This window comes from Glandiceps talaboti, chromosome 19, assembly GCF_964340395.1.
Source record: "Glandiceps talaboti chromosome 19, keGlaTala1.1, whole genome shotgun sequence".
In the NCBI taxonomy this organism is placed as follows: domain Eukaryota; kingdom Metazoa; phylum Hemichordata; class Enteropneusta; family Spengelidae; genus Glandiceps; species Glandiceps talaboti.
Window position 1 is genome coordinate 14,911,073 of NC_135567.1, and position 11,733 is coordinate 14,922,805.

Below are 11,733 nucleotides of genomic sequence, written 5' to 3' on the forward strand. Positions count from 1 at the left end.
ACGCCGCCATATTTGATCTCGCGAGATGTACAAGCTTCACGCACTGTAAACAAAAGAACATCGACAGCGGTTTTTCGCCAAAATACCACGTTGAAAATCGCGTTTTCGGGTGATTGGATCGAACGAGGATATCGTCTTTCGCCATAATACAGATGAAGTAAATACTCGCACAGGAAATAACAAAATATCTACTGTATAAATGCAGAATTTATTAATATAAAATAACTAATATTATTAAAATGTTCACAATTTTTAGTTTTAACTCCCAGAGTCCCATTTCAAGCATGTTTTCATACCTGACAAAATACTTCTGTTCCTGTCAAAAAAAAAATGGCAGACAACACATGTATTCACTGCAATGCAGTGTTTAAAACAAAGAACAGGGGGCTTGGGAGGTTATCCCTTGATGCAAAATTGCCCCGGTGCAAAGTAAATGCCATGGAAGTCATTAAACATGATTTTAATGTAACTACTTCCCCAGGGAAATTAAGATTTATGTGCATACAGTGCACACTTGATCTCTCCAAGGTGCACACTCATAAACAAAAGTATGTTGCAAGTAGTGATGCATTTGTAACTAAGGGAAGCAGAAGTTGCTATCTTGGGAGGAAACTTGCACAAAGTCCAACAAAGTCTCCTCTTAAGAAGAGAAGACGCGTTTGTACACCTGTCAAGAAAAAATTTCCATATTTGAGGACTTCAAGAAAGGTGAGTTTGAAAAGACAAGACGCATACAACAAAAAACATTTCAAACATTTGATGATGATGATGATGATGATGATGATGATGATGATGATGACGATGATGATGGTGATGGTGTTGTTGTTGTTGGTGGTGTGGTGGTGGTGATGATGGTTGACGGTGGTGGTGGTGCTGATGATTCAATAAATCTGAAATCTAAATTTTACTGCACTGTGTGCTTTATTTCTAAAATTAGTACTTAAAATTGTAATGTATGAAATATGAATGATTGAATTAAACTCATGCAAATTAAAGTTAATCATTGAAAGTATTGTTGAGGAATGTTAAATACTAAGACTTTGATGTTTTATTTTTAAACCAATTTAACTATGTAATAATGAAATACCACTTGATGTAATTAAAAAAATTCAATCATAACTTTTCAGCATGTAGTATCATTTCGCAAAGATGCAGCAAGGTACATCACTGCTAGCAATTATGCGAGGGCACTCAACATCTTATGTAAGAAGAGTAGCTGTGCTCAGACGATAATGGTACAATTGGTAGCTAGACTTGTCAAAAAGGAGCTTTTCCAGTACAGCCAAAAAAACACACTGACCTCAAGGAAGCTGACATTAGAAAGCATGGAGGATTTTAACTGGAATGAAATTCTTGAAGAAACCAAGAATTTCATTCCAGCTACTCACTCCATGCTGAACGCCATGTTAAGACCAGCTAACAGGTAAGGCTTTTATACATGAGACTTTTTTTTCCTTCACAAAACAACTAGGAATACATATGTAGTGAAGGAACATTCCAAAATATGTGTAATGGGTGGCAATGAACAGTCATGTAACTGATATTAATTAGATGATCAGTGTTGTGCAAGTTTGGGCTAAAAAATTGATAATGATAAAAATAGCCAGTGTGCTATACCTGTATTTGGCTCTAGCAACTATAACTGTGCCCTTAGCAACAATTAATGTAAATGGTAGCTAAGGGTTTATTGCAAATATAACAACAGGAATGGGTGGCAATTGGCAATTTGATAAACCTTATCTTAAAATATGCAATTGTCCTTAAAATATGCAATTGTCCTTCACAAATAGACCACACCCATAGCAACAGGTAAGTGACATATAATGCCAATATAACACCACTGATGGAAGATAAATGAATAAAAATTTCAACAATATATGTAGATATGCCTACCACACCCAGTTACACAATGGTGTATATTGCAGATAGAATACCAAGGATGGGTAAACACTTTAATATATTTTCAAAAAATGAATAGAAATATGTTTTGCAACAAAAACACATAATAATAGGTAATAAAGGTTTACTCTCAACAGGTGTGCTACAACGCCATTGATGCTTTTATTTTACATTCAAATGCATCATTTCAATAAACTTGAAATATATCTATTCTAAATGTATACAATTCCATGTACATGTATGTCATTTATACAATACTTTATTTTTTAGAACTGGTACAGGGTCACCTACTAGTAACTCCAAATTTGGTGCATTGTTCATGCATGTGTTGTACACCCGATCACCTAGGAAGTTTACATTCCTTACAGCAGCAAATAGTATACAAATGTGGAAGAGTGGTTGCAGTGAAAAAGTTAGTTCTTTTTTAAGTTGTTACAATAATCTACACTGAGTTTATCCTTATTGGCTGCATTGTAAAATTAGAATGATAATTCTAAATTACTATTTTACATTTATCAACAGCTATTCCATTGTTTTAGTCAGCTTGGCCTTTGCTACACCAAGAATGGTACCAGATATGTAATAGACGGTATAAAAACTGGCTATGACAAGAAGATTATTGAATGGAAGGAAGAGATGCAGATGCAGGAGCAAGAGGGAGAGGAAGTAAGTTTTCATGTTTAATTATACATGTGTATGTTAAAAGATAACTTAATGATTGTGATCAAAGGCATTCTAGTTCTATTTCTAATTCTAATTAACAAAAAAAGCTTGTCTTGCCAAAAAGAATACTTTTTAAAGAATAACATTTGTACTACCTTGTTAATTAACTGATCAGACAAAAGCATTGCTTACCTATTGACTATGCATATTCCACAATATTTTTGCTCCCTCATACACGTTTTTCTTTCCTATCATATTATTTCTTTAAGGTCCAAAGAAGAGCACATGCTGCAAGATGTTTGTTTGAAGACCCAGTAACACCAACAAAAAGTGAGTGGCCATCCAAAATATACATCCATCCATCAATAACAACCCCTCACCCCTCATACACACAGACACAAATACACACAGACAGACACACTCAGACACAAACACAGATACACACATACACATACTCACAAATACACACACAAACACACACATAACACAGACATAAACACACACAAATAAATGAATGAATGAATAAATAAATAAATAAATAAATAAATAAATAAATAAATAAATACAAATACAATAGTAAAAAGTTAGTTGTAAATACTGAAATACTTATTTTCCAGATCCCGGTTACTCAATTGCCTGGGACAATGTGCAGGTCCAAACAACAGCACGATGCCAGGGGACAGTATATTCCAACAAAATGCTCTTTTGGGCAATGAGTTATGCAGCCAAACATCGTATTTCTATTGATGCGACACTTCAAAATATCATCCCAGCAGTAACACTTCCATTAAGTCTCTTCATGCCAACCAGTACTATACTTGATAATTTGAGGAGCAGATTGGAAGTCATAGTTGCTAGGATCATATGCAGCCACTTTGATCATTTTAAGGAATACTATGCAGACTGTGTGGTCAACCACATACCTCACGAATACGCAGCTGAGTCAGCTAGAAAGAGTGAGCTTGTGAGTACATTACAATCATTGTTACACTATCAGCAATTGTGTTATTGTGCTTTGATTATATACACAAATGAGCAAAAACATTGTTTCATAAGACTGATGGATATATTGCAAAGTAATTAATTGCAAGTAATCAACCATGATGTAGCTTTAATGGATAGTGAGTGAATGCATAATATGTTGATCATAGATTTATGTATACATGCAGGTTAATCTTGGTGTCATCCAAGAAAACCCCTCTACCCTGGCTGGTGTTATCTCTATATTGGACAACCTGCACCAATATGTCCCAGTTATCAACAATGACAAATTTCACATTATTTTATGTCATGGAGATGGCTTGTCTGTGGAACGACATATTGATGCCCAAAGAGCAAGAGCTGGGTCGACGACAAAAAGGGGTCAATTAAGAGGGCTGGAACCAATATCACAAGAATTCCATAAGAGAGGAATTATCTTGCAGGTGAGCATAATATTAAGACTTCTCATCTACCAGTATAATTAACTACAATCTATTTCATTAGAGGGTGACACCACTCCAGGAAATAGAGACATTTTTTAATACACTATGGGTACTTGAGAGTCAGTTCATGATGTCACATCACCAACAATTACCTGTGGTTTCAGAAAGAATATCAAATTGACCTTGTACCTCCAGCTCTATAGGGTATCTTTGCTATGGGATATTGCATCATGGGAGTTAGCATAAGTAATCTATTCAATGGTTGCACACTGAACAGTTATCACAGCTGCAAGTGTATATCATTTTGTACTCTTGAATATTCACTGTTCAACCTTTCAATAGTATATTTTATGCTATCTCCATTGATACAATACCCTATAGCATAGATACCATATAAATGCACAAGATCTAGTTAATGTTTCTCTGAAATTGCAAACAATTGTAGGTGATGAAGTGTCTCTCCAGAACCCATACTTTATGAAAATGTACCTATCTCCTGGAGTAGTGTTGCCCTTTAAATCATACTTTCCATATTATCACTATATATGGTTAATCTTGAAAGTGGATGGGTTGTTGCATTTAATTATTCAACTTTTCCTTATACAGGATATCATGGATGAATTTTACAGAGGGAATAGTGCTGCTGATCGATGTACCCTAACCCACATAAAAAATACATTCAATCATCGTACTGTGAAAAAGAAGGTGATGGAGTGTTACAACCACGCTGTTGACTTTTTGAAGTTTACTACAGAGGGGCTGGTGTGTCTGCTAGTAATGAAACAGTTACAGCTATCATCCCTCAACAGTACACCAGCATCTGATGTCCCACTTGAGGCACGGGCTGACTACTTGTCACAAGTTGCCAGTAATGTAGTGAGTGAAATTTGGCATGATATAAACATCAAAGATTTAGAAGATCTAATCAATACTGGTGATGATGATGATGATGATGATGATGATGGTGATATTGGTATTGGTGGTGGTGGTGGTGGTGGTGATGGCAGAAATCGTAGTGGTGCTAATGGTGGCACATCTGGTACAGGTGGTGATAATGGTGACAATGGTAATACTGGCAGAAGTGGTGGTGGTGGTGGTGGTGGTGGTGGAGGCAGCGATGGTGGTAGTAGCGATGGTAGCGATGATTTCTATCAGTACTGTTTTTGTGGAGAAGGTATTCCTTTTATAAATATTAAACACATAAGAATAGTTCTCAGTTTTGAATGACTTTAAAATTGTTTTTAAGATGACAAAATATGTAACAGTTTTGACTAAGGAGTAATCAGAAACTAACTAAACAATAAGAAGATATTGCAAAGTAAAAGTTATGTTATATGATATTCAATGATATTCAAACAATTATTAGGCACTCATGTACATAATCAAGTTACCTTCTTTTGCAATTACAGATGTAGGTGGGACCATGATTGAATGTAGCAATGAAGAATGTCCTAATGGTGACTGGTTTCACTTACCATGTGTCCTCTTAACTGACGAAACTGTTCCAGATGAGGAATGGTTTTGTACAGATACATGCAGAGGTATAGTTCAACCTTTGATGTTCATCCCTGTCATTTTCATCACACATGTATAAATTATGTTTCATAATTAAAACTAATTACTCTACAGTCAATATATCAATTGCTAATGGTACACAATAGTTAAAAGTTATTTTCCTCCCAATGCACAACCAGCCACTTGTCCATCCACACCATCTATATACCCATCCCTCCACCCACTGTACCAAACAACCCATTCCCATAAACAACAAACTACTGAACAAACCAAATTTGTATTTCAATCTATTCTACTTATCGTCCCTACAGCTACCAATTCATCCATACCCATAAACCCACCCATAAAACTGTAAACCTCCAACCATCCCATCCATATCTCACCCTACCCACCACCACACACCAATACTAATCCATCTATCTATTCATTCTGACCACACATACAATGTATCATCAATACATCATCCAGTACATTGACTTGCCCAAACAACTACCCATCCAACCATCTTTCCAGATATCTTCTTATCTACGGTATCAATACAATATTTGCATTTGAAAATTTAATTTCTGGAATAACACCCTTTTGACAGCATTTGTGATTTAATGTTATTTTTACAAAAAGATTCTTTTTATTTAAGACAATGTAGTACCGAGAGGTGTCAACCAGTGTAATAACATAAACCACGACCATGTGTATAACTACACCAGTGCACTACTATGGAAGTGTCTAAATGACCTGGTGAGGCATGATGCTGTCAAAGAGAATGATGGCCCAATTATGATAGAGCACTGGACCCTTGACATGTTGGATTTTTGGAAAAAAAATCACTATAAATATATGATATTGGGTCATAGACTAATAGCAGGTATGTATACTTCTTTCAGAGAATCTTATCTATATGTATTGACTATGTTATTTCAAAAGCTTAACATCAATCATGAATTATGCTAAAATGATTCCAATTATTTAACAAATTCACTCTCAAGTGATAGCTGTATTTTGAATTTCAGCAAGTAGACGTAAAATGATGTATTGCTTTACAATTGTTCATGTAGGAGTAAATGGTTGGCTACCGCAGAACATGGCAAATGAGATAGTTTGGAATCGAACTGTAAATTTGATGGGTGGAAGTGGAAGAAACATACCAATGGATCTTGCCACAGAATTCCTCAACAATGAATTCAAAGGTAACAAAGTTTAAAAGTTCTTCATACTTACACTTTGTTATTAGCTGTTGGAAATATTACTTTTCCACAATATATATATATATGTGTGTGTGTGTGTGTGTGTGTGTGTGTGTGTGTGTGTGTGTGTGTGTGTGTGTGTGTAGTAACTATATTATAGCCTTTAATTATTTTAAATCACTACAACTTAACATTGTCTTATGTTTTATTCTTTCTAATATACATGTGAGCAGACAGTCTAAAGCATTCAAGGGGAAGGTATACAGAATTACAAGTGAAGAGACTGAGCCAGATGGGTGGTAGTTTTGGGAATACCATAGACAATTTGTATCAAAAGAATATTGCCGAGACACATGTTAGGCAGTCTGAGGGTGGAAAGCCAAACTATAACTCCAAGTTAGATGTAAAGAAATTTGTAGCTGAATACAAAGAGGATATGCTTTTTGACAAGTTGCCTGGAAGGAACCACACTGCTTTTCCTGGCTATCACTTCTCCACTACTGTCAAAAAACCAAGTGGGTACATCAAGCGACTGAAAAAGTATAGTAAGAAGTTAGACAAAACTCACCATGCATTAACATTAACAGATGGTAAGTGATTGACATCAATATAACACACTACTGAATTGATATACATCATACTGTATATTTTAACACACTACTGAATTGGTATACATATTACATGTATGTCAATAACATTCAGTATAACTAATACATATAAGTCTCTGAATCATAACAGTGGCACTATGAAATGTGGTTTTCATATTGTTTGTATCATGCTAGAACTACAGGATGTGGTTTACAATGATAGATGGATTGAGATGGGGTTAGGTTTACATGTGCATGTAGGATGACAAAAATCCAAACACAAAACTGTTAGAGAAGCAACATGGAGGTCATTTATTGGTGAATCAATCATCTTACATATCTTTTGTGCAAACGACATGTCACTATCATGTTATAGGTAATGTCCATACCAAGTAATAACAGATCTTAAAGTTTTCAACCAACTAGTAGTACACACCCTTTATAACCAATAAGGTAATTTTATTTTTGATGCATTATGGTATCACTCCCTGCTAATGTAACTTGATGCTTTGATCGCCATGTTTTCAAGTTAAATATAAGAACAACAAAAACGATCAAACGGTCATTAAATTTGGTGCTCATTTATTTTGTATTAATTGATTTATATATGTAAGTCAAATTCTTGTATTTTTCGAAATGAACGTAACATATATAGACAAGATATAGGATATAGAATAACAAAACAATGTGCAACTGTAATCACAAACAATAATATTGTCAATATATATATAGATATAGATTGAATGTATAACTGTTCACTCTTTACAGTAACATATTCTTTATCTTATTAATATTGGCATTATCAGTGAATTCTCAATTATTGTTAATATGTTAAAACCAACACAATTATATGCAGACTATATTAAAGTTTAAACATCTACTTGTTTTTGCATTTTTTTACACAGTTGCTGCAACACACTGAAAAATCACATGTACATTTGCCATTGGTAAGTTCCCCAATACAATTGCCTCTGTCCTCAAGCTGGTGTATCCTTGATGTATCCATATCTTTGACAACTAATGACTGTAGCACAAGTAGTCTGATGCAGTTATTAGTTGTTGATATAGTTGAACAGAAGTTGATCATTTCATCATCTACCCTACGTTTATCTAAACTACTCTTGGTGGCAAATAAGTATGCCTTTCCTTCCCTACCATCGCGTGCACACCTGCCAACCTCTTGCCAGTATGCTAAAACTGACTTACTTGCACCCCAATGTATTATAATATCAACGTTGGTAACTTGTACACCCATACCAAAGGCTATGGTTGATATCAGACACCTTGTATGACTGTCCTTCTGGGTAAACTTCTCTAGTACAAGTTTTTCTGTCTCGGGGTCAAGTGATGAATGGTACATATGTACCAATCTTTCTTCAATACTACCCCTTTCACCATCATGCCATGACCTGTCACCAAGTTCATTTACAATATATTCGTATAACTCAGCAACAGTTTTGATTGTTCTGCAAAAGATCAAAAGTATTATTACCATAACATATATATTTTCTTACTGGGAAAGCCTTGACAGCTCCACAGAAATGTGATATAGATCGTGCAACATAGCCCTGTCACATAGTCCTAAACCTGACTGGCTCTCTGTAGCATTTGTGTGTGTTTGTGTGTATTTGTTTGCATAAAAGAAAATCGCTGGCTGCAATTCCCAGCACAAAAATTTATTTTACAATATAAAAAAGAATCTCTGTTATCTTTGCAATCTATTGGATCATTTGGCTTTTGCTATGGGCATGGTCTTGTTGCTAGGCTCTAGACACCCAAAGTAACATGACCACTAAATATCAAAGTAATTGATCCAGCACTTTTTGACTAAAAGCTGTTTACACACACACACACACACACACACACACACACACACACACACACACGCACACAGAGACAGAGACAGACAGACAGACTCTTTGCAATGCCTATAGCACTACTGAACCTTATCAGTTCAGTTGTGCTAACTATGACTTCTTCAACATTTTCTTTTCAATTACCATTATGTTAATATTCACCAAGTCTCAAAAAGCTACACATACCTACAGTATATAATTACTTTAGGAGCATGTTTTCCATTTTCCCTTACATCCTTAATGAACCCCTTCAGTTCCTCTTCATATTTCATAGAAGGCTCGCTCTTGTAAGTCAGAAAAATATTTGGTCTGCAAGGAAATTGTATATTAGCATAAAGACACAGTCCTTGTGTAGATGTAAATGTGGATTACAGTAAATGTGGATTACAATAAATGTGGATTACAATAAATGTGGATTACTTGCAAATTAGAGTGGCATGATTGTGTAAGAACTATCTTGTAATAGTATTGTGTAGCAAATGCTATAACACTATGGGAATAGAGAATTATGGAAAAATACAGGGATGGACAGAGGAAGACAGAATGGGGGTGGGGGAAGGGAGGGAGAGAATGACTCAGTGAGTGAGTGAGCGAGTGAGTGAGTGAGTGACTATTAGAATTCATTTTCTGGGTGGGTGGGTAGTTGGTTGAGTGAGGATAATTGATCTTTATTTTAGTTAGAATATTCATTGTAAGTGTTAATCTCAAAGAAGAGTTTTACTCATTTTGTTTTCCTTTTTCACAGATATTGGAAGTGACAATACATCAGATCACAATACCATAGACAATGGTCTAAAGTGTTAAATTGTAATTTTGTTATGTACTTTACACATTGTAAATTTAGTGAGGACATGGTTTCATGACAAAAAGATAGGACCATGCCACTTTTTGGACAGAAAAATGACATATTTGAAAATATATCACATACCTATCAGGTGTAACAGCAATAGTTTTGACTTCTGTCTCAGTCAATAACAGACATGATAGTATTTCTTTTCTCATTGCCTCTGTACATGTTGCTGTCAGTATGAGGATGGGGCATGTAACAAGACTTCTCAAAAAAGAAATTTTCCTGTACTCCTCTCTGAAGTCATCACCCCTAAAGAAGGAAATAGATGTCTATCAAAATAACATTATACTCTGTTGCACATCTTACAGTGAACATTTCTTAATTTCATCAAAGTCTACATTTACTGTTTAACAAAATACACCTTTATTACTTTTATTTCTATGAAATCTGTTATCATTCCAAAAACTTGAATTTCACAAAGTTCTTTTTAAATTGTTATAAGAAGTAAAGAACGACTCACCACTGAACAATGCAATGTGCTTCATCACATGCTAAAAGAACAAGTCTTTTCTTGTAATGAATATTACGCAGCATGGACCTCCATGGATCCATGCTAATTGCTTCTGGTGATGAGAACACCACCGTACACTGACCGTTAATAATTCCTGGAAGAAAAGACCAAAGCATGTCACTTTTTCACGTGTAAAAGTTCTTTTCAAGCTAGATTTGCATAATTTCTGAATCATATGAATATCTGCACTATGTGTGTGCATAATTTTATACATGAATAAATGCATTAATTATGATATTATATTTACTTTCTGTTTGGTCACCTGACATTTCAGATTGTTTGAGGATACATTCTGCTTTAATTCCTCGCTCTTTCCACACTTGACATTGATTTATCATCAGACTTCTTAGTGGTGAAATCACCAATCCCAAGTGGGGCTTCTCATCAGGATAAATCTGTAGTTTGAAATAAAACATTGCAATATAAATTAGATAATTAAACATTCAAGATATTACATAAACACTGTAACATTCAAATGCACACACATACACACACACACACATACACACACACTCTTCAGGAGTAGTGAGTTATATGTTCCACAGATCATGGATATGACCTGGTATTTTTGCAATGTTTCTATTTGAAAATGATTAAAACTTTACAGAAGATCGCTCAAGTTCCCAAAGGCCTGATTATTTATGTCATACTCGTGTATTCTGTTAATAAATATACATTTATAATTATGTTGCAAGTTAGTATGTAGGCTTTCAATAGTGAGTATAGATATATCACTTATGATCTATTTAAATCGACAATGTACTATTCACAAAAAAAAAATTACTTACTTCATCCATTAGCAGCTGTGGAATTGTAAAGCAATCACTTTTTCCATAACCGGTGGGAAGAATTCCTGTGACATGTTGTTTATTGAGAATTGCTGAAAATATTTCTTGCTGCTGGTCTTTAAAATCATATTGGAAGTTATACTTCTCTTTTACAATGGAGAGGCAGTCTAACACTTCCATTGTGTTGCTCCAGCACAAAGTAAATCCTATCTAAGACTGAAATTTGCTCACTGACTAAGTTTCAACAATCAAGGCTCTAAGTAAGAGTAAACCAGTGTACCTACATGGATGGCTCAAATTGTTATGATGGTATTATTGATTGTGAAGAAGTGTCAACACTATGCCAGACATGAGACACCAGAAGCTAATCTATGACAGGAAGCAAGACTCAGGAAGGAGGCAACAAAACATTGTATCAAAACGAGTTTTTTTGTGAGAACACTATCTTGACTACTA

At 34.9% G+C, this 11,733-nt stretch overlaps 2 protein-coding genes across 2 annotated transcripts; one reads left to right on the forward strand and one right to left on the reverse strand.

Moving 5' to 3' along the window:
* Positions 1 to 4,684: 4,684 nt before the first annotated feature.
* LOC144450041 (uncharacterized) lies at positions 4,685 to 7,283 on the forward strand. Its single transcript, XM_078140606.1, has 5 exons — positions 4,685 to 4,862; positions 5,396 to 5,527; positions 6,139 to 6,366; positions 6,557 to 6,688; positions 6,919 to 7,283. Exons 2-5 carry the CDS (start codon positions 5,410 to 5,412, stop codon positions 7,281 to 7,283), a joined length of 843 nt encoding a protein of 280 aa, XP_077996732.1. The 5' UTR covers positions 4,685 to 4,862; positions 5,396 to 5,409.
* An 866-nt stretch (positions 7,284 to 8,149) lies between these two features.
* Positions 8,150 to 11,457, reverse strand: LOC144450042 (ATP-dependent DNA helicase RecQ-like). Its single transcript, XM_078140607.1, has 6 exons — positions 11,278 to 11,457; positions 10,737 to 10,884; positions 10,439 to 10,583; positions 10,057 to 10,227; positions 9,315 to 9,437; positions 8,150 to 8,738 (listed from the first exon to the last, which is right to left on the reverse strand). The coding sequence occupies exons 1-6, from the start codon at positions 11,455 to 11,457 to the stop codon at positions 8,150 to 8,152; spliced, it is 1,356 nt and encodes a 451-aa protein (XP_077996733.1).
* Positions 11,458 to 11,733: the final 276 nt, after the last annotated feature.

Coding starts and splice junctions, on each gene's coding strand:
- LOC144450041 (XM_078140606.1), top strand. CDS start 5,410: ATGATTGAATGTAGCAATGAAGAATGTCCTAATGGTGACTGGTTTCAC. Junction 5,528..6,138: donor TTGTACAGATACATGCAGAG/GTATAGTTCAAC, acceptor TTTTTATTTAAG/ACAATGTAGTACCGAGAGGT. Junction 6,689..6,918: donor CCTCAACAATGAATTCAAAG/GTAACAAAGTTT, acceptor ACATGTGAGCAG/ACAGTCTAAAGCATTCAAGG.
- LOC144450042 (XM_078140607.1), bottom strand. CDS start 11,457: ATGGAAGTGTTAGACTGCCTCTCCATTGTAAAAGAGAAGTATAACTTC. Junction 10,228..10,438: donor GCACATTGCATTGTTCAGTG/GTGAGTCGTTCT, acceptor TTCCTTCTTTAG/GGGTGATGACTTCAGAGAGG. Junction 8,739..9,314: donor AAAGTAATTATATACTGTAG/GTATGTGTAGCT, acceptor GATCTTTTGCAG/AACAATCAAAACTGTTGCTG.